Source organism: Hemiscyllium ocellatum, chromosome 29, assembly GCF_020745735.1.
Source record: "Hemiscyllium ocellatum isolate sHemOce1 chromosome 29, sHemOce1.pat.X.cur, whole genome shotgun sequence".
Classification (NCBI taxonomy): domain Eukaryota; kingdom Metazoa; phylum Chordata; class Chondrichthyes; order Orectolobiformes; family Hemiscylliidae; genus Hemiscyllium; species Hemiscyllium ocellatum.
Genome location: NC_083429.1, coordinates 55,017,839 through 55,040,242, shown reverse-complemented (window position 1 = coordinate 55,040,242; position 22,404 = coordinate 55,017,839). Strand labels below are relative to the sequence as shown.

The 22,404-nt window shown below is 41.1% G+C and overlaps 1 protein-coding gene across 2 annotated transcripts in view; it reads left to right on the top strand.

Annotated features, from left to right (window-relative positions):
• Nucleotides 1-22,404, top strand: part of LOC132829626 (cell surface glycoprotein MUC18-like) — a 197,576-nt gene that overhangs the window by 149,261 nt on the left and 25,911 nt on the right. For both annotated transcript variants that reach the window (XM_060846939.1, XM_060846940.1), the window contains exons 6-8: nucleotides 713-895; nucleotides 10,023-10,144; nucleotides 21,330-21,486. In XM_060846939.1, coding sequence (XP_060702922.1) covers nucleotides 713-895; nucleotides 10,023-10,144; nucleotides 21,330-21,486 — 462 coding nt within the window. The remainder of the gene's footprint in view (nucleotides 1-712; nucleotides 896-10,022; nucleotides 10,145-21,329; nucleotides 21,487-22,404) is intronic.

The window sequence follows — 22,404 nt, the reverse complement described above, 5'->3', positions numbered from 1 at the left end:
ACAGTGGTTAGCACTGCTGCCTCACAGCGCCTGAGACCTGGGTTCAATTCCCGACTCAGGCGACTGACTGTGTGGAGTTTGCACGTTCTCCCCGTGTCTGCGTGGGTTTCCTCCGGGTGCTCCGGTTTCCTCCCACAGTCCAAAGATGTGCGGATCAGGTGAATTGGCCATGCTAAATTGCCCATAGTGTTAGGTAAGGGGTAAATGTAGGGGTATGGGTGGGTTGTGCTTCGGCGGGTCGGTGTGGACTTGTTGGGCCGAAGGGCCTGTTTCCACACTGTAAGTAATCTAATCTAATCAAGGGCCGAAGGGCCTATACTGCCCTGTAATGTTCTATATTCTCTGTTGTCTTCACAGTGTACATTCCCACCTCCTGTTGTGTTGTTGGTATATGTTGAAATATTAGTCGTGATCTCTTTGCCTATATATTTAATGTAATTGCAAGCAGCAGAGACCCTAACACTGATTCTTGAAACACTTTATTACAGCCTGCCTTCCTGAAAATGCCTTATTTGTTCCTACTGTCCGCTAATCAATTCTCCATCTGTGGGAATGTGTAATATCTTGTGTATTAATACAGTATTTTGTGTGGTACCTTATTGAGTGCCTTTTGAAAATCCAAATGTATTACATCTACCTGTTAGTGTGCTCTCCACATCCCAGCAGGTTTCACTGCTCATGGTTGTCTTCTCTGCTTTTATGTTTTCTTTAGAGATGTATATGATTCCTCAGGCCACAAAGGAGCCCAGTGGACTTTATACCATTACCAGTACACTTTATTATCTGCCTGAGAAGAAGGACAAAGATTCTAAATTTTACTGTGAAGTAAACTACAGGATGCCGATAGGAGTAGAGAAAATGAAGAAGTCTATTAAGATTGGCATACAAATATCCTGTGAGTATTCAAGTGTTGCAAAGCAGATTTTAACTGGAAACCAGGGGGATATTGCATGGGCCTACCTGACAATGCCACTGTTCCATGTATAAGACTTGATCTGAACTCTATAAACTATGGCAGAAGTAAAATCTTCCTTGAGATGAAGAAGTCCTATCTCGAGGCTTCAACTCCCATTTAGTAAGTGTAGATACGATTGTATATAGCCTGAAATAAATAACTGAAGTGATCTAATTATCATAGCATATGCAGTTGATGAAATCCTCTCTTTGTATCCTTTGCAGTTAATGCAGTTCCATGTGTTACTAGATAGAAATACTCGAATCTGCCCAGCCATGGGGATGGGATCTGTTGCAAGGTTTTCCAAAGATCTTTGGGGACAGTTTGAGGTCAGTGAGGAGGATTTCAAACGGTTACAAGTAGTTGGAGAAATCGACGGAAGTGGACGACATGTCGGAGTGCTGCAGTTAGCCACGCAATTGGATGGCTCGTGCTGTTTGAATTGAGGTGGAATTCTAGAATTAGTAGGCAGCCAAGTATTAGAGTCAAGATTCAGAGAATTCCTGGGAATGGAGAAAGTACAAAGCTCACTGGCTCTGTGTTCGAGGAAGCTTTGAAGGGGTCAGAAGAAGCCTGTGAGCATTAATGCAACTGAGAGTGGATGTTGAAAAGCCCACAATATATTTGTGTAGGAGCTCTCTGTTCGTGGATACTGCCTGACTCGCTGTGATTTCCAGTATTCTTTTGTTTTCATATGCTTCATACAGTTGAGCAAGATTAGAGCTTGGTGAAATGCAAAGCAGTGCCCAAGTGCTGTTCTGAAATTGTGCTGGAGAGTAAGTACTCAAGTGAATATACTCACCTGAATATACTTTATATTCAGGTGAATGCATACTCAGGAAGTGAGGGTGACCAACTAGAACGGAGCAGTCATTGAGGAAATCAATGATGGAGTGATTATTAAGAGGGAATTTTGAGGCCAAATGACACAAGTGAAAAGTTGTGATCCTTTGTTGAGTTTAATGACATTTGATGACCTACCATGAAACCTATGGAATCTGTCCTGATCACATTTGTTGTTTCATGAGCTCTGTGGAGTGTTCGGCCCCAGACCTCTATATTAACCACATGTTAATTCTCAGTGTAAGAAAGCCGTTATTGATGAATTGTAGGTTATATTACTGTTCCAACATCGCATAGTAAAGTGCATTTCTGTTTGTTCAAAGTGTGGAGCTTGTAACTTCATTCCCTTCACAAGTTCCCTTGTTGCTTTTTTCATTTGAAAGAAAATTTCTTGTCTCTAGCCAGATCATAACAGAAACTAGCAGACTGCCCAAACTTTTAACAATGCAAACAGTGTGTAGATGATGCAGATGATGATTCACCTGTGTGTGACAGTCGGACTGATGTCTTTTATTCTCCTGCATTCTTTTCCCTATTTTGGAAAGGATGAGTCTTAAAGCTCATAGTAGTAGGGTGTTTCCCAGTGGTGTGGACATTACCTACAGGATGGATGGAAAACTCAAATCCCAAGAACAAGATGACACTGGCGTTGCTCATGAAATTCACTGTGTGGTTGATAATGTCGCCTCTGCTATCTCAGAAGAGAATCTTCAAGTGTCGTTGTCATGCCTTTATGGAAACATACCAAAGAATTGGCCTCAGCTCAACCTCAAGAAGACTCAAGTCCTTTACCAACCCATTCAAGGGAAAGTTCTGACCTACCCTTTATTAAGGTCAATGGAAACATCCTCCCAAATAAGGAACACTTCCTGGGGAACCACCTCTCAAAGATTGACATCGATGTAAACAGTGCCTCCAGCCCATGAGCGCTACCTTCAGATGCCTAAAGAGGTCTTCGACAATTGCGATATACATATTGACACCAAGATCTTGTTATAAGGCAGTCATCTTCCCGAATCTGCTCTGTAACATGGATGATGTATAAACACCACCTCCAGGCCCTGGAGAAGTACCATCAACATTGAGGTGGATTCTCCACATCATTTAGAAGAACAGCCATACTAACATCAGTGTCCTCAAAGGACCCAATAGCACCAGCATCAAGGCCATAATCATCTGGAACCAATCCCATTGGGCTGGCCACACACTAGGGATGCCCAAGTTGCCACTGCCAAAGCAAATCTTCTTCACCCAGCTCAAGGAAGGCAACTTGAGTAAGAGGAGGACAAAGGAAATCCTTCAAAGACTCCCTGAAGACTTCCCTCAAGAAATACAAACAGGCATTAATGTCTGGGAAACCCTTGCTCAAGAAACTGAGTTGATGGAGCCTTCTGTATGAAGGGTCACAATTCTTCAAGAACACCCATCAGCAGAAGGATATGCAGAAAAGGAACTTGATAAAGGAATGCTAGTGTTCTTGGGACAAAAGACCAGTCCCACCTTCTAGAAACACGTGCAAAATGTATGGTTGGAGATGTGGCTCTACGATTTTACTCATCAGACATGCAGGAATTTGCAGGTGGACAGTGAATAGGACATTCCACAACTGTTATAGAATGTTCACAACATCTCAATGTGTTCTTTATTCATTTCTGTAAAAGACACAATTAAACATTTTATACTGGTCAACTGTTTCAGATTTCTGGTATTCTATTGCTATCATGGTAAGGACATATGGGTATCATGGATGCAGCTCCTCAGGCATTTTGTGTGATTTGGACAACTGTTGGATTTTCAGTCATTTGTCCCCTTTGTGAGTATTAGTAATAAGCCTCCCTTGAGTGCCAGAAAAAGGTGGAAATCTTGAACTCTCATTACCATCTTGATTGTAGAGGCAAAAACCTTCATAACATTTAAGAAGTAATTTTGATGTACACTTGCAATGCCAAGGAATGCAAGCCTATGGGGCAAGTATGGAAAATGGGATTAGTATAGTTAGGTGGTGGTTTTTGATTGGTAGACCTCTGTGACTCTATGATATTGGCACCAGCCACAATAAAATAGGAGAACCAGCAGAGATGAGTGCAGGCTACGTTCTGCATTTTACAAGCGTCCCTCTTTCCTTTAAGGGCAAGAGACCATAAAGTTAATTAGAAAATTGAGGGACAAAACTTAACTCCCTCTCCAATGGTGAGTTTAATGGTAGGGCAGCTTTCAACTGGGGATGAGGATGTTGGCTAGGGGATGAGGATGTTGGCTAGGGGATGAGGATGTTGGCTAGGGCCCTGATACCTTTATTCCCAGCTCAGCCAAGTCCTTAGCAGGAAGGCTCATAGACAAATTGTTGGAGAAAATCTACATTATTGGACAGGTCCTAAAGATTTCATTTGTACTTCCTCCCAGTTTGGACCAAGAGATATGACAGTCTTTGTAAACTTGAATCAACTGCGATATCAGTATCACATAATTATGCCATTGTTACTGTTTGTAGAGTGAGGCTGATCTTTATGGGTACAGATGTAAATATGAGATTCACAAGGGACATTTCTGACATTGTCAGACATGTGCAGGAATAATTACAGATTATATTTTGTTTTTACAACCATATGACAATAGGATCACAGCATTCCAAAGATTAACATATTGAAATTCGTCTGAAGCCATCCATCATTTTTAAGTTGGGAGTAAAGATGCACGCTTCATGAGTTTGAGGCAATACTGTCAATTTTATGACTTGATCGAACTTAAATGAGTAAATAAATAAAATTTAGGCCAACTGCAAGAAGGGATACCTTTCAAAAATATGAATCCTCGTTTGTCATGAGTTTTTAAGGTTCATTGAGAAGAGAGAGATTTCAAAAAGACGTAAGAGGCAAATTTTTTTTAGAGGGTGGTTCACGTGTGGAGTGAACTTTCAGAGGAAGTGGTGGCTGTGGGTACAATTACAGTGTTTAAAAGACATTTGGATGGATACGTGAATAGTGAGTGTGGTGCTGGCAAAGCAGAGCAGGTCAGGCAGCATACGAGGAGCAAGAGAATCCATGTTTTGGGCATAAGCCCTTCATCAGGAGCCTTTCCTGATGAAGGGCTTATGCTTGAAACATCGATTCTCCTGCTCCTCAGATGCTGCCTGACCAGCCGTGCTTTTCCAGCACCACTCTCTTGACTCTAATCTCCAGCATCTGCAGTCCTCACTTTCTCCTGGATACAGGAATAGGCAATAGGTTTGGAGAGATATGCGCAGGGACAGGCAGGTGGGACTAATTTAGTTAGGATGACGTTTGTCTTGGATTGGTTGGACTGAAGGGTCTGTTTCTGTGCTGTATGACTCTCTCGCTCTGTAAATAGAAGCAGGAATAGGCCTGCTATTTAATGATATCGTGACTATCCGAAGCAAATGTGCAAAGTAGACCACAAATTGTGAATTGTATAGTTTTATCCCCCTCTTTTAGTGTCTCAAGTGTTCCAATTTACAATCATAGAATCCCTAGAGAGTGAAAGAGGCTATTCAGCCCATCGAGTCTGTGCCAACAGTCTGAAGACCAACCCACCCAGATGCAGCCCTCTAGCCTGTACCCATGACCCCACAGTTCCCATGGCTAATCCACCTACCTGAACATTTTTGGACCATGGGAGGAATCCAGAGCACTCATCAGAAACAGACGCAGACATGGGGAGGCATGCAAACCTCAAAGTCATCCAAGACTGGAATTGAACCTGGGTCCCAGGCACAGTGAAGCATCATGCCACCACTAGGATTCTATTATTAGAATGATAGAATCCCTACAGTGTGCAAACTGGCCCTTTGGCCCAACAAGTCCATACCAACCCTCCGAGGAGTAACCCATCCTGACCCCCTACCCTATTATCCTATATTTTACCCCTGACTAATGAACCTATCCGGCACATCTTTGGATTGTGGGGGGGAACCAGAGCTCTAAGAGGAAACCCACACAGACACTGGGAGAACATGCAAACTCCACACAGTCACCCGAGGCTGGAATTGAACCAGGTCCCTGGCTCTGTGAGGCAGCAGTGATAACCACTGAACCACTGTGCTGCCCATATTCTTCTATGATGATTCTATTTTTAAAAAATCAGCAAGAAAGCTTTAATTTTAAACAAAGTTAAAGAGCAGTTTATTACACAATTGCTGAAATTTACTAACTAAAGAAGTGATAGTTACTAAGTAAAGTGCAGGTGCAAAGATTGAAATACATATGGACAAAAGATGCTGCTAAAGATAAGAATGACATCAGTCTCATATTGATATGGGCCTCTTAACTGCTTGAAGATTCCCTTTCAGAGAGAAGGGTTTCAAAGCTGGAAGTCAGAATTTGTCTGCTATGATGGCTTCTGTAGTTGAACATTTGGAGGTTTTTCCTATGGGTAGACTGAGCAGAACAGATTCTGCGAGAGAGTGAAGTTTATTTATTTCAGAAGTTTTCAACCAGTATGCTGCAGCATGGTGAGAAATGTGCTCCGACATTCTTGGGAAGCAGTGCTGCTCCATATAGATGTGGAAGTAGGAAGTTGCTCACAATGCAGCCTGCTTATTGAAACAACTGTTGAACAGACCTGCCTGCCCAGATACATATCCACGTTAGCAAGGACTTTAAGGTAAATATTTTGGGATTTTTTTCGAGTTAAGCCACCAATCAAAATCTAAGAATAGATTCTGAGAAAAAATAGGAATGTTTCTTGTCAAACGAGGCAATTCATTTCCAAAGAATAAAACATCTGAAGCCAAAGATAAAAGAGCAAGAACAATTCAGAGTCAGGACAATGAGAGCTATCTGGCCTTTGGATATTCATAGACTGGAGATGCTGCTTTCCTCTTACTTGAATGTTGCATCTACAGAGAGAAGTTGGCAAATTCAGTGCTAGTACAAATTCAAAAATCACACAACATCAGATTATGGTCCAACAGGTTTATTTGGAAGCACTAACTTTTGGAGTGTTGCTCCTTCATCAGGTGATTGTCAAGACTGGTTGTCAAGACAAACGCCTGATGAGGGAGCAGTGCTCCGAAAGCTGGGGCTTTCACAGAGACCAGTTGGACTATAAGCTGGTGTTGTGTGATTTTTAACTTGGTCCACCCCAGTCCAACATCAGCTCCTCCCTATCGTGCTGGTATAAAGTTAATGTACCAATTACAGACAATCTCTTGCAAACAAACACCTACCTCAAAACCTTAAGAGAACAAAATGTCATGTGCACCCAACGTCTGGCGTGTGCGCAGCTATCAGATCAGGCTCTAGAGACGAGTTACCAAGCTGTCTTCAGCACAATCAAAGCGGCCCTATATTATTGTTGAAACATTAATCATGCCTGCATGTAAAAAAAAACCGATAAGTGTGATGTGAAGAACTGATGCTGCAAAAGAGATTGTCAAAATTCCACTCTCTGATAATATAGTTAAACAATGAATCGACAATGTCAGCTGATATCAAGAAGGTGCTTTAAGAGAAGCTAGCCACTAGTTAGAAGTTTGCTTTGCAGATTGCCGACTCCACAGATATAAGCAGTCCCTGCAAGCTGCTGGCCAATGTTCAGTGTGTTGATGGGAATTCCGTTCAAGGGAATTTTTCCTTTGTAAGGAGCTACCAAGGCATGCGACTGGTGAAGAAGTATTTTGAGTAACAGCTGCTTGAGGGTAAGCAAACGTGGGCCACGTGTTGGAGTATTTGCACTGATGGAACAGCACCCATCAGGAGAAAGTCAAAGGGTTTGTCAGTAAGGTGAAAGAGCGAAATCTTAACACTCACCATCAATTGTATCCTCCACTGTGAAGCTCTTGTAACTGGAACAGTGTCACCAGAAGTTTGATTTCTACTTCTCCTCAACAAGATTATGACTTGCTTACTTCAATGTCTTCTGATTCACCACAAAAGCTGGTGTTAAAATACAAAGAGGAATACCCAGACAGACTATACGATGAGACTGAAGTCTGGGGAGATGTTCTTGTATATGTTTTGGCAGACTGCAGTACATGAGTATCTGATGATCTCTGATTGCGTTGTTGCTGTACTCTTGCTGCTGTGACAACATACCTGAGCAAACTAACATTTTTAACACTGGCATATGAAAAGTAACCTCCTCCTAGAATGAAAGGGGATCCTATGAAAACATCTAAGATTCTTGGAGGACTTACTTGAGTAGAAGTGGAGAGATTGTTTCTCATTGTGAGATACTCTAAGGTCAGAAAGCATCCTCTGAAAGTAAGGGATCACCTACTTAAGACAGATAACAATGTTTTTTTTCTATCCAAGTCATTAATATATGTAACCCAGCACTGTTTACTGAGGCACTCACTTAGTTCTGGTTGCCGTCTTGAAAATGCATCCTTTATCTATCTTCTATTATTTGGCCAATTCTCTATCCATGCAAGTATAATTTCCCAACACCATGGTCCCTTTTTAAGTAGCTTTATGTGCAGTCTCTTATTAATTTAACATATGGAAATGTAAATATATTACATTCAGTGGTTCCCCTTTATTTACCCAGCTTGTTACATCCCTACAGAAGTATAATAAATTGGCCAGGCTTAGTTTCATCTTCATGAAGCAATATAAACTCTACTCGATTCATTTGTTTTTCTAAATGCTCTGCTATTACATCCTTTCTAATATGTTCCCAATAACATGTTAAGTTACCTTGCCCAGAGTTACCTTTTTTTTTGGTCTCCCTTTTTGAATAAATGTGTTACAGTTTCCAGTTCTCTGGGATTTTCTTTCCCAAAATCTAAGGATGCATGGAAGGTTATTATCAGTGCATCTGCTATCTCTGCAGCTATTGTCTTTAAATTCCAAGGATGTAACCCATTAGGTTCAGGGTGCTGATCAATTGTTGGATCCATTAGTTCCCCAAATACTTATGCTTTGGTGATGTTTATTGTGCTTATTTCCGCTCTCTTCCCCCACCCTGCCCACTCCTTTTAGCGCCTTGATTATTTAGTATTTTTGTTAGGGTATTAGTATCCTTTTATCGTGAAGACTGTTGCAAAGTATTTGTTCAACTTTTCTGTAATTTTCTGGCTCTCCATTATTATTTTCTCGCTTCATTTTCTAAGGGGCCTAGGTTTTTTTTATGCCTCTGTCCCTTTCTTCTTGCATATTTATAGAAGCTCTTAGTATTTATTTTTTAGTTTACAAGGAATTGCTCTTTTTCCCTTTGGTCATCTTTTGTCAACTTTTAAAACTTTCCCAATCCTCTGATTTACCTTTTACTTTCTGCCACTTTGGATGCTTTTCCTTCAATTTTGTACTATCCCAACTTTCACTGGTTAAATATGGTTCAGTTATCCCCTTCCAAGAATCCTTAGTCCTTACTAGGATATGTCTTTGTTAAAAGTTATGAACACTTTATAAAAATGTCTGCCATTGTTCACCAACCTTCCTTTCTGTTAAACTCCTTTCCCAGATCACTTCCACCAACTCTGCTCTCATTCCCCTGTAATTGCCCTTATTAAAGTTTCAAATAACTGCTTCCAACCCACATTTCTCACTCTCAAATTGAATGCTAAATCTACTATTTTGTGGTCACTGTAACCTAGGCGATCATTTTTTCTGAGATTGATTATTTAATTTGTCTCATTACACATTGTCAGATCCAAAATAGCCTACTCCTTGGTTTGATCCACAATATATTCTAGGACACTTTCCCGAATACATTCTATGTGTTCTTCTTTGTGGTTACCTCTGCCAATTTGATTTTTCCCCAACTACATGAAGATTAAATCATCTATAATTAATTTACTGCCTTTTTATATGCCCTTAGTATTTAATTTCTATCATAAAGAACAGCTACTGTTCAGGGGCTATAATCTATTCTCAGTAGTGGTGTATTTTCCTCGTTATTTTTTATTTCTACCCATATGAATTCTACATATTCTGATCCAAGATTATTTCTGGCTAACACACTAACTCCATCTTGTATTAAGCCACCTCACCAGCCTTTCCTTCCTGCTTGTACTTTCAAAAGATTATGTATCCTGAATATTTAACTTCAGTCTCCTTCTAACCATGCATCAATAATAGCTATATTCTCATCAGCCTCTTGATCCCCCACTACATTTGGAGGGGTTTTTTTATGTCATTATTTTAATGATGCATGCACAATATTTCGTTAACTGCTTTAGAGTGAGGCTTATCAGCAATGTCAGCATCAGTTCTTCTGTCTACTTCACAATACCAAATCTTTCTCTTTTTGACTCCTCCACCAGATCCAACCGAAAATGTGGAATTTCTGTATCGGCCCAAGATATTGAAGGAGACAGATAATATGATACTAGAGTGCAAGTCCGATGGCTCATCTTCTGTTGAAAACACCTTTTACAGAGTGCGGGTGAGGAGCTGTTTGCTGTCTGTGTTACATACCTGGGTTTTAAACAAGAAGCATAAAGTTTAGAAGACCATTGGGGAAAATTGACCATCTTAACAAGGAAAACAATTTATCCCTCAGCGCACTTATTTTCTCTCTTCTTTAAAATTGAGAGCTGAGTTGAATATGTTATTACCAATGGTGCCTCTACGCTGCATTTGTGAATCCAGGCATTGATTTTCAACAGTTAAATTTTAGAAGTCATACATTATAGTAAAACTTAATTCTGACCCTTCCTAATATCCACAGTTTCTTACAGAATGAGTTAGCTAGTTTTTTGAGAAAATATACAGAACACCACAGGATATGGTCTTCACTGGCTCGAACAACATTTCTTGCTCTTGAGAAGATTCCTGAATGCTACAGTCTTTTCTAGCTACAGTTAGGAAAGACGTTCAGGATTAGATTAGATTAGATTCTCTACAGTGTGGCAACAGGCCCTTCGGCCCAACAAGTCCACACCGACCCACTGAAGAGTAACCCACCCAGATCAATTTCCCTCTGACTGATGCACCTACCATTATGGACAATTTAGCATGGCCAATTCACCTGACCTGCGCATTTTTGGACTGTGGGAGGAAACCTTTTGACATTAAAGTGAAATAATAGCTATACAGCTCCAAATGAGAATAGTGTGTGTCTTACAGGGAAACTTGCTAGAGCTAGCATTCCCTTGCATCTGCTGCCTTTGCCTAAATGGTAGAGGTCTCTTGTTTGGAAGGTGTAGAAAGTGTAGAAATAAAAACATTTAGCTATTCTATTCACACCACTGATCACTCTTGCTCACAAACTGCCAAACTACTAGTGCAGAATCTAATTGAAGTGCCAACAGTGTTTTGGAAATTATTCCACAGAAAGTATTTGGGAATGTATTGTTTTTGAAGATTTTAAAGCATTGTGTGATTTGGCATATCTGGTCGGCATGGATGAGTTGACCGAAGGGTCTGTTTCTATGCTGTACATCTCTATGATTGTATGACAGTTTTAAAAGATAACTGATACAATAGCTAATTAAAACATAAGAGGATTTGATCTTGGCTGAGTTTCCTCAGTGGCACAAAGAGCAGAAAGAAAGCTAACACCATTCTCAAGCAACAGGAAGCAGCTGCCAAACTAAAGATGACAGTGCCTGGATTTAAAATAGACTGCACAACAGAATAAAATAACTTGTTTTGTCCAAACTGTTTTCCCCTCACTCTCCCATGGGCTCCCAAATCACCAGCCAGCCTTCCCATCACTCTCAGCCAAAAAAAAGAGGCTGGCATATGGTTCAGACCTATTCTGCCCCTCTCCCATGGCAGTCCATCCCCTCATGAGCACTCCTGGCCTCCATCTCCAGCTCTGACCTTTGTCCCATTCCCGCTGGGTCCCCAGCTATCACCGCATCCAAACCTCCTTCAGCAGTGTGACCTCGCTGACCACATCTGTTCATGCATGGCAGCCATATTGTGTTATAGAACATAGAACATCACAGCACAGTACAGGCCCCTCGGCCCTCGATGTTGCGCTGACCTGTCATACCAATCTGAAGCCCATCTAACCTACACTATTCAAGTACGTCTATATGCTTGTCCAATGACGACTTAAATGTACTTAAAGTTGGCGAATCCACTACCGTTGCAGGTGAAGCATTCCATACCCTTACTACTCTCTGAGTAAAGAAACTACCTCTGACATCTGTCCTATATCTATCACCCCTCAGTTTAAACCTAGCCTCCTCATACTCGCCGTCACCATACTTGGAGAAAGGCTCTCCCTGTCCACCCGATCTAACCCTCTGATTATCTTATATGTCTCTATTAAGTCACCTCTCAACCTTCTTCTCTCCAACAAAAACAACCTCAAGTCCCTCAGTCTTTCCTCATAAGACCTTCCCTCCATACCAGGCAACATCCTAGTAAATCTCCTCTGCACCCTTTCCAAAGTTTCCACATCCTTCCTATAATGCGGTGACCAGAACTGTACACAATATTCCAAGTGCAGCCGCACCAGAGTTTTGTACAGCTGCAGCATAACCTCATGGTTCTGAAACTCGATCCCTCTATTAATAAAAGCTAAAACACTGTATGCCTTCTTAACAACCCTGTCAACCTGGGTGGCAACTTGCAAGGATCTGTGTACCTGGACACCGAGATCTCTCTGTTCATCTACACTACCAAGAATCGTACCATTAGCCCAGTACTCTGCATTCCGGTTACTCCGACCAAAGTGGATCACCTCACACTTGTCCGCATTAAACTCCATTTGCCACCTCTCAGTCCAGCTCTGCAGCTTATCTATGTCTCTCTGTAACCTACAACATCCTTCGTCACTATCCACAACTCCACTGACCTTAGTGTCGTCTGCAAATTTACTAACCCACCCTTCTACACCCTCATCCAAGTCGTTTATAAAAATGATGAACAGCAGTGGACCCAACACCGACCCTTGCGGTACACCACTGGTAACTGGACTCCAGGATGAACATTTCCCATCAACCACTACCCTTTGTCTTCTTTCAGCAAGCCAATTACTGATCCAAACTGCTGTCTCTCCCACAATCCCATTCCTCCACATTTTGTACAATAGCCTACTGTGGGGAACCTTATCGGACGCGTTGCTGAAATCCATATACACCACATCAACCAGTTTACTCTCATCTACCTGGTTTGGTCACCTTCTCAAAGAACTCAATAAGGTTTGTGAGGCACAACCTATCCTTCTTAAAACTGTGCTGACTATCCTTAATCAAACTATTCTTTTCTAGATGATTATAAATCCTGTCTCTTATAACCTTTTCCAACACTTTACCAACAACTGAAGGAAGGCTCACTGGTCTATAATTACCAGGGTTGTCTCTCCTCCCCTTCTTGAACAGGGGAGCCACATTTGCTATCCTCCAGACTTCTGGCACTATTCCTGTAGACAATGACGATTTAAAGATCAATGTCAAAGGCTTGGCAATCTCCTCCCTGGCTTCCCAGAGGATCCTAGGATAAATCCCATCCGGCCCAGGGGACTTATCTATTTTCACACACTGCAGGATTTCTAATACCTCTTCCTTGTGAACCTCAATCCCACCTAGTGGTAATCATTCCTTCTGATCTTGCAACGTTTCCCCAAAGACTATAAAGCCTCTGGATGTAGTTGGTCGCTGAGCTGGAAGCTTCATTTCTACATGTTTTGACATCCTACTATGTAACATCTTCAGTGGGCCTCCGGGCGAAGCACTGTTGATGATTCCTGCTTTCTATTTATATGTTTGGGTTTCTTTGGGTTGGTGATATCATTTCCTGTGGTGATGTCATTTCCTGTTTTTTCTCAGGGATTGGTAGATGTGTTTGTTGATAGAGTTAGACCCTCTATTTCCTCTGGCAGCTTATTCCATACACACACCACCTGTTGTGTGAAAAAGTTGATCCTTAGATCCCTTTTAAATCTTTCCCTTCTCTTTGCCCTCTAATTTTGGATTCCCCCACCCACCCCAGGGAAAAGACCTTGTCTTTTTATCCTATCCATGCCCCTCGTGATTTTATAAACCTCTATAAGGTCACCCCTCAACCTCCTACACTGTTAAATATGCAGGAGCTAAGGATAAGAGGAGTTTAATTGTCGTCTTAAGTATAATATTTGTTTCTTGTAACAATTTCCCACCTTGCACTTTGCCCAAATGGAATTGCTGTATTTTAGTGGCCCTGATAATACAGTAGGTAATACACAGTGTATTGTCATTATAATCTAACTTTCAAACATAAACCTCCTGCTCTCCTGCAGGACTGCATGACCATTGAACCAACAAGAAAGTCCAGTTTGATTAACAAAACACTTGAGACTGGATTTTCATGTTGGACAAGGGACTAATCCTGTTTCCGTTGTCAGTCTACTGGGCTGCATGATGCAGCAGTCCCAGGGTCTTTGTTAATTGGCATTATTTTACAACAGACCCAAGGCAGTGATGGAGGTGGGTTGAGGAAGATCCAGAGCCTTGCTTCTGTTTCATTCCTGTGCAGATAGGAGAGACCAGCATGGAGGGGGTTTGAGCACTCTAATGTTACCAACAAATATGAAACATGTCTTTCAATATTACTTTCTTAAGGCTCTCCACATATCTCAAATCACTATGTAACCTGCTGTCCCTTTAAATGAGTCCTAATAGAGAGTGGCCCATTTTCCTCTCTGACAATTTACAGTGACCCTGGTTCAAATATGATCACAATTTCCATCTTTCAGAATGACCTCCTTACTTTCCACAATAGGCTGTGTGGTCATACCAGCAGCATTACATTAACTGCTATCGTGTATCAGTGGAATTCTCAGCTGTCATGTGGTTCCTTTAGGGGCTATACTTAGAAGAAGGAAGTGTTCATATTGTCTGTACTCCAGTAACAGATTAGTTAAGAGTTTTTATTCTTTTTAAGTTAATAGGATATGTAAATCTGAAAGTGAATCCTCTTAAGATTTTGCATGCAGATCCAGTTCCTTCAAGAACTCTCGATGCATTTTACTTGGCGCATTACTTGTGTTTTACAACTTACTTTCCACAAATGAAGCCTTTTATGTATCAATCTAATTTTCCCTCCAAGTTTGGGGAATTTTAACTTTAATATAGTTTGGGAGAGGCAGACAAGAGCCTGTCAGAAAGGTAGTGTATTTTTGGAGTGTGTTCAGGACAGTGTCCAACAGCAATATTGATAAACTTAATATATGAGCTGAATTGTGGCACATGGAGTTCAATGTAAGCAAGTGTGATCTATCGATTTGAACTGCAAATGGATAGGTCAGGGCAATTTCTAGATAGGTTGAAGTTAAAAACAGTGGATGTCCAAAGAGACTTGGAGTTCATTGCATAAATCTTTAAAATGTCACAAACAGGTGCAGAAAATAATCAAGAAAGCTAATGGAATGCTGGCCTTTATATTTAGTGATTGGACAACAAGGATGCAGGAGTTATGCTGTAGTTCAACAAGTGAGTCAGACATGGGCAGATCTGGGCTCCACGCCTTAGGAAGGATAGATTGGCCTTGGAAAGAATGCAGTGTAGGTTTACAAGAATGATCCCTGGTCTTAAAGCATTATGTTATGAGGAATGTTTATACAAATTAGGTCTGTTTTAGATCATAAAGTATGGGAGCAAAATTAGGCAAATGGGCCCATCAAGACTGCTCTACCATTCGATCATAACTGATACGTTTCTCAACTCTATTCTCCTGCCTTCCCTGTAACCTTTAATCCACTTACTCATCAAGAACCTATCTATATCTTAAAGAAACTCAACGACTTGGTCTCCACAGCTTTCTATGGCAATGTGTTGCACAGATTCACCACCCTCTGGCTGAAGGAAAGGTGATCTCTTCACTCTAAGGCTCATAAAAACTTTTTCTCCACATCCGCTCCATCAGGTCTCTCCATAAACTGTAAGTTTGAGTCAGATTCCCCTTATCATTCTAAACTCCACTGAGTACAGACCCAGAATCCTTGACCACTCCCCATATGAAAAGCCCTTCATCCTGAAGGTCATTCTTGCAAACATCCTCTGGACACTCTCCTAGGCCAGCGCATCCTTCCTTAGATATGGGGCTCAAAACTGCTCATAATGAGATTTTTGAGAAGATTTGTAGCACAGGTTGAGGTTCTAGTTGTAAGTTTGCTCACTGAGCTGGTAAGTTTGTTCTCAGATGTTTTGTCACCATGCTAGGTAGCATGATCAGGGAGCCAAAAGTGGGTGATATGAAACCGGAAATGGTATCACCCACCTTAACAGACCAAGACACATAAATAGAAAGGGGGACAGAACACCAGCGCTTCACCAGAGGCTCACTGATGATGTTATCCAGCATGGTGACAAAACGTCTGACAACAAACCTAGCAGCTCAGCGAACAAACTTATAAGCTGAATGTTCAAAATGTTCCAAATGTGATCTGACCAGAGTTTTATGTAGTTTCAGCTGTATATCCCTGCCCTTGTATTCCAGCCCTCGTGAAATTAATGCAATAAAACATTGCATTTACCGTCCTAACAATCAACTGAATTTGCATGTTAACCTTAACCTCAACCTCAATCCTGAACAAGTCCTTTTGAGCTTCAGATTACTGAAGTTTTGCCTATTTTCCTCTCTCTTTCCCACATTGCATTCCATCTGCCATTTCTTTGGCCACTCCATTAGCCTGTCGAGGCCCCTCTGCAGCCTCCTCAATACTACTTGTTCCTCCACTGATCTTTGTGTCATCTACAAATGTAGTGACAATGCCTGCTATTCCTTCGTCCAGATCATTAATGTGTAACATGATTTGTTGTGGCTCCAACACTGATCCTTACAAAACTCTTACTAATCACTAGCTACCATTGCCTCCTATCAATTGACCAATCCATGCCAGTACCTTGCCCCTAACACCATGGATTCTTATCTGATTTAGCACTCTCCAGCACAGCACCTTCTGAATATTGAAAGAAATGACATCCACTGCCTCTCCTTTGTCTAACTTCCTTGTTATCTTCTCAAAGAATTCTAACAGATTTGTCAGGCATGACCTCCCCTTGACAAAGCTGTGCTGAGTCAGCCCTGTTTTACCATGCACTTCCAAGTACTCCTCAATCTCATCCTGAATAATGGACTCTTAAAATCTTACCAATGACCAAGGTCAGGTTAACTGACCCATAATTTCCAACCTTCTATCTCCATCTCTTAAGCAACTTCCTGTCATTTTCCAGTCCTTTGGGACCCTCCCTGATTCTGGTGATAACCTCCATCATTAAACTGCGATACACAGATGCTTTGTTTGTACTCAATACCAAGCTCCAAAGCCAACATGGTCCTCATTACAGCACTTCCCTCTTCCCACCCCACCATTACCCCCACATCGACACACACACACACACACACCAACTATTAATTTTGTCAGCCATTGAATAATGCAGATCATCTCACATATCTTGGCAACCTTTAGTCAGTGAGAGCAAACACCAACAATAAAGCCCAACATTGCCTCCAGTGTTCCAGTACAGCCTTTAGCCTTCTGAGGAACGGAACATTTGATGACAAAGACCTCAGACCCTGTACTAATCTGTAGGTCCACAGGGACTCCCATGGACACACATGCTGACCTGAATGTATCGAAAATATGCTCAACATACAACAAATGGGAGCATAGGAACAGGAGTCCGTCATTCAGCCCATTGAGCCTGTCCCACCATTCACTGAGATCATGGCTGATCTGTGTCTGACTCCATATGCCTGCCTTTGACCCATATCCCTTGATAGCTTTGCTTAACTGAAATTTATTAATCTTAATATTAAAATTATCAACTAATCCAGCATCCACTGCCATTTACAGAAGAGAGTTCCAAACATCCAACACTGTTTGGCACCTCAAATCCAGAGAAAAATACCATTAGCAATGCCTTTGTAAGTCCTGAAAATTCATTGCCAGGATAGGCACTCCAATATCAGTGTCTTCTCTCAGGCCAACATTCCAAGCATCGGGCCACTGGATATGGTTTATTAGCTGTGATGGAGAGGTCACATTGTCCACAAGCCTGACACAAGGTTTCCAAGGCAAGGTCTCTTATCCGAGCCTCATCATGACCAGCAGTCACATGGAGAGCACAAGAAACACTTTAAGGATATCTGCAACGTTTCACTGAAAAGTACATCATCCTCACCAACTCATGGAAATCCCTTGGTCAAGACCATCCAAACTGGAGAAGCAGCATCTGAACAGGAGCTAACCATTTCGAGCCCTACCAGTGGGCCCAAGTGGAGGCAAAGCACAAGCAGTGGAAGGAGCTTTCAAAAACCTGAGCATCCTAACCACCTGCCTCATGAGGTCCACTGCCCCAGCTGTAGCAACTTTTGTGGATTCAGTCTTGAACTATTTTGTCACCTCAGGACCCATGGGCTCAGATTGGAAATAAGAAATCCAAGGCATTGCTTCGTAATAAGATCAAAAATAAGTGTGGTAACCAATGCTCTTTGTTATGAGTCTATGAAGAGTGGAAACTGTACCCCAGTTTTCATTCACTTATAAACTTTTATTTGCATGAAACACACATTGGAAATCATGCATCTCCAACCAGCAGTGCATTTTCAGCTTACACCATATAAGTGAATCTCTAATTTGTACTGAATATAAACCAAAAGAATTGCGGATGCCGTAAATCAGAAACAAAAATAAAACTTGCTGGAAAAGCTCAGCAGGTCTGGCAACATCTGTGGAGAGAGGCCCTTCCTCAGACCTTAGAGATTTGTCCCTAAATTGCACTACTCACCATGTGTATATAGAATCTTTAATTTCTTTGCAAATATCTTCATACTGAGGGGAAGGGAGGGCCCAGTGGTATTATTGCTGGATTGGTAATCCAGGGACTCAGATATTGATGTTGTGGGGAACCTGGTTCGAATCCCACCAAGGCAGTGGGGGGAATTTGAATTCAGTAAAAACAATCTGGAATTAAGAGTCTTAATGATGACCATGAATCAATGATTGTAAAAACCCATCTGGTTCACTGATGTCCTTTAAGGAATAAAACTGCCATCTTTACCTGGTCTGACCTGCATGTATCTCCAGACCCACAACAATGTGGTTGACACTTAAGCCTGGGTAATTAGGAATGGGGCAATAAGTGCTGATCTCGCCAGTGATGCCCTTACCCCATGACTGAATTTTTAAAATTTCCCACAGGTTTGTTGCCTGTAGATTACACCAAGTGATGTGATTGCACTCTCTTGTTCCTTCAGTCCAGATTCTGTCCTTGGCCTCTAGAATATCATCTTTTACTAGCTCTCCTCTGCCTTTATTATTTAGTAGCCCACCTCTTCAACCACTTCCATCCTATTCTGTCCTCCTTTTGTCTCATTGCAACATGTGCCCATCCATACAGAAGTCGCATTAATTTACCTATAATCCCCGACCTGATTATGCCTGACTTGTGACCAACTGACTGGACTGGAATCAGCGATGCCTTTTAGCTAACTGCTGTGGTGGCGGCCCATACTGACTGTAGTCCCCCTTCACCCTACCATGGACTGGCCGCCTTTGACTTTTAAAATGGTCATTTGGTTGAAGCACGTTTATTATCTTTAGTTGCTGGCACACTCTCAAGGTATTATATTGATGCAGTATGATGCTGAACAGCAACATCTCCTTTGCTCGGTGCTTTTCACGTGTGACAAGTTACTGTCATTCCTTAAGTGCAACAAAGAGCAGCTCAAGCTACAGAGGCTGGCAGCCTCCCATCCTGTGGAGGTGCAGAAAGATGCAAGTTTCTCCTTGCGCACAAAGCAGGCTGAAGTCATGTGTGAGTTGGTCAGAAAGCAGCCATGATGATGTGGAGGGTCTGGTGGTTTGGCAATATCTATGTTTGTGGCCAAAGGGGAAGAGAACTATGTCATGGAGCATGCAGAGTTGTGTGAAGAAGATAAGCTGCTGCCACCAGGTAACAGCTCTGGCTTTCATGGCAGGTATTGGTGCCATCTAGTCTCTTGGGGAAGGAAGGCAGATTTAGGAACTGTCTAGAAGTGCAAGGAACAAGGTAGTCCCCACTTAGTTAGAAGATTTTGAACTTGCTGTTGAAAACTTAAAGGGAAAAATTGAAAACATTTTTCCTCGATATTGAGATTTTTTTTTCATTTTAGCATATTTCCCCAACTTCCTCACTATTTTCCATGCTGCTTATGGCAGAGAAAAAGTTTCTCCTTACTTCTGGGTTTTGTAAGCACAGATGGATTGGTGAATATGTTGCCTATTATGAACAGCTGAAGGGGCATTTGGCATATGATCTTTCAATCATTGGAACATGTAGACTAATGTACCTGACATCACACCAGCATTGAAATTAATATACCACACTATGATTTAAGGTGTGTGATTAAGTTAGATTTTAGTATCATTTATTTTAGAGTTTTTTTAAATGAGAGACAAATGGGTTTGAGCTTTATGTTTGAAGGGGTTTAATGATTATTTTGGAAGTATTTCAGCAGCCATGGTCCTACGTTTTAAAAACAGTCTGAGATGGTTCTTGGAGGCAAATGGAAATTTATTACATTGTGAGAGATTTTACTAGTAAACAAATTAAACAATTGTGAATTCGACTTTTAGATTAGAAGATTAGAGATTTATTATTTTATTTTGTTTAGGGAAAATATCCATAGCTTGAAAAGAAAATGTTTTTGGACTTCTGTTTGGGAATCATTTGTGCAAAAGTTTTAGCTGAAGATGGATGTGTAAAACAATTCCTTCTGAGAAAGGTAGATAGTTTAGAACTTGGTTAGTTCATCGGTTATAAAGTTCCAAACCAAGTTTAACCAAGTGTTTGTTAAAACCCTGACATGGCTATTTCTTTTGCATTATAAATGTCTGAATCTGTTGTGTGTTTGTATTTCAATGTATCTCGTTAAAACCAAAAAAAAATCAAAATATGATCCACGAAGCCAGGTTTCAGTAGGGTCTTTTCCCCAGGGTAGGGGTGTCCAAAACTAGACATCATAAAGTTAAGGTGAGAGGGGAAAGATTTAAAAGGGACCTGAGGGAAACCTTTTCACACAGAGGGTACTGCATGTATGGAACAAGCTGCCAAAGAAAGTGGTAGAGGTGAGTACAGTTACAACATTTAAAAGACATTTGGACAGGTAAATGGAGAGGAAAGGTTGAGACAGATATGGGCCAAATACAGGAAAATAGGACTGGTTCAACTTAGGAAAGCTGACCAGCATGGACATGTTGGGCTGAAAGATCTGTTTTTGTGCTGAATGATTCCATGACTCTCTCTAGCTTGTCCAGTTGTAACATCTGCTGGAATCATACCAACGTTACTCATTTGCAAAATATGGGCCGTGAGGAGATCCTACAACAATATTACCTAATAGGGAAACAAACATGGTGTTATTAAAACTAAATGGAATTTGTGGATTGTTAAGTTCATAAATTCATTGAATACAGATTCACAAAATGGAAGCCTGTGTAGATTACCATGATTTAGGGACAGGATGTATTACTAGTCTATATTTATTACTGATGTCAAATAGAGCACATAGACACATGTATATTTAATACTCTGACAGCATCTGCACTTGCTGGGCAAAAATATTCCAATACATTACTTCCTGAGTCATCTGAGATTAGTCAACGGGAAATAACCTTTGTAACAATATTATGCTTTCCTTCTAATGGACAGGATGGACAAGAGGAGGAGACCCTTCAAAGTGGCACTGGCAACACCTTTGAAATTGTTGGAGTAAAACGAAATGACAGTGGTGTTTATGGCTGTAGAGTGCTGGACTTTGATGCAGATGACAAGGATTTTAATGCAAACAAGACAATAACAATTAATTGTATGTATTTGTTTTCTCTACTTCCTTTTTTCTCCCAAAAATTTAATGTCTGGTGTCGAATTCTACAAATGCCAGCTTCCTTATGATGTGCAGATATTGGGGGTGATTCTTCTTGTATCTGTACAAATAAGGATGCTAATAGAATCAATCATTAGAATATGGAAAGGATATCTGTCCCATTTGTTGAAGTATGCTGCATTCAAGGTTATAGGAGGGCAGATTCTAGGGGGCCAACCTCAACTGGGCTTTTGGTCTTTTCCCACAACCATAAAAAGTCCCAGAGCAATTTAAATGTGTTAGTCTCCATAAAAGTAATCTTTCTTCATGCTTCAGAACTCCAAACTATGCAACACTTCATCTTCCTAGAGTACTTAAGAAGTTGCCATAGAAATGCATTGGTGGTAATTTTTCTAGATTCTGGAATACTTCCAATGAATTGAAGCAAATGTAACTCCACTATTTTAAAATTAAAACTAGAGAGAAAATGACAAATTCTATATTTTTTTTTATTCATTGGAGGGCTATGGGCTCATCCCTAGTTGACCTTGAGAATGTGAACTGCAGCAATCCATGTGCTCTAGATGGAGCATGTCAAAACATTCAAACCTTGTGGGCAAGTGAGGCAAGTGTATTTTTAACAGCACAGACCTTTTCTGTACTGTATGATTTGATGATGGAGTGGGTTCTAGGCACATAATGAATAGAACTAGGGGCAAAGTTTAAGAAAATAAGGTCATTGTTTTAAGATGGAGATGAGCAGAATTTCTTTTCTCTCAGTGGTCATGAGTCTGTGGAATTCTCTTCTCTCAAACATAGTGGAGTCTAACTTATTCAGGGCACCGTTCAGTATGTTTCTTATTGACAGGGGAGTAAAGGGATATAGAGAGCAGACAAAACTGTGGAGATGAGCCAGGTGAG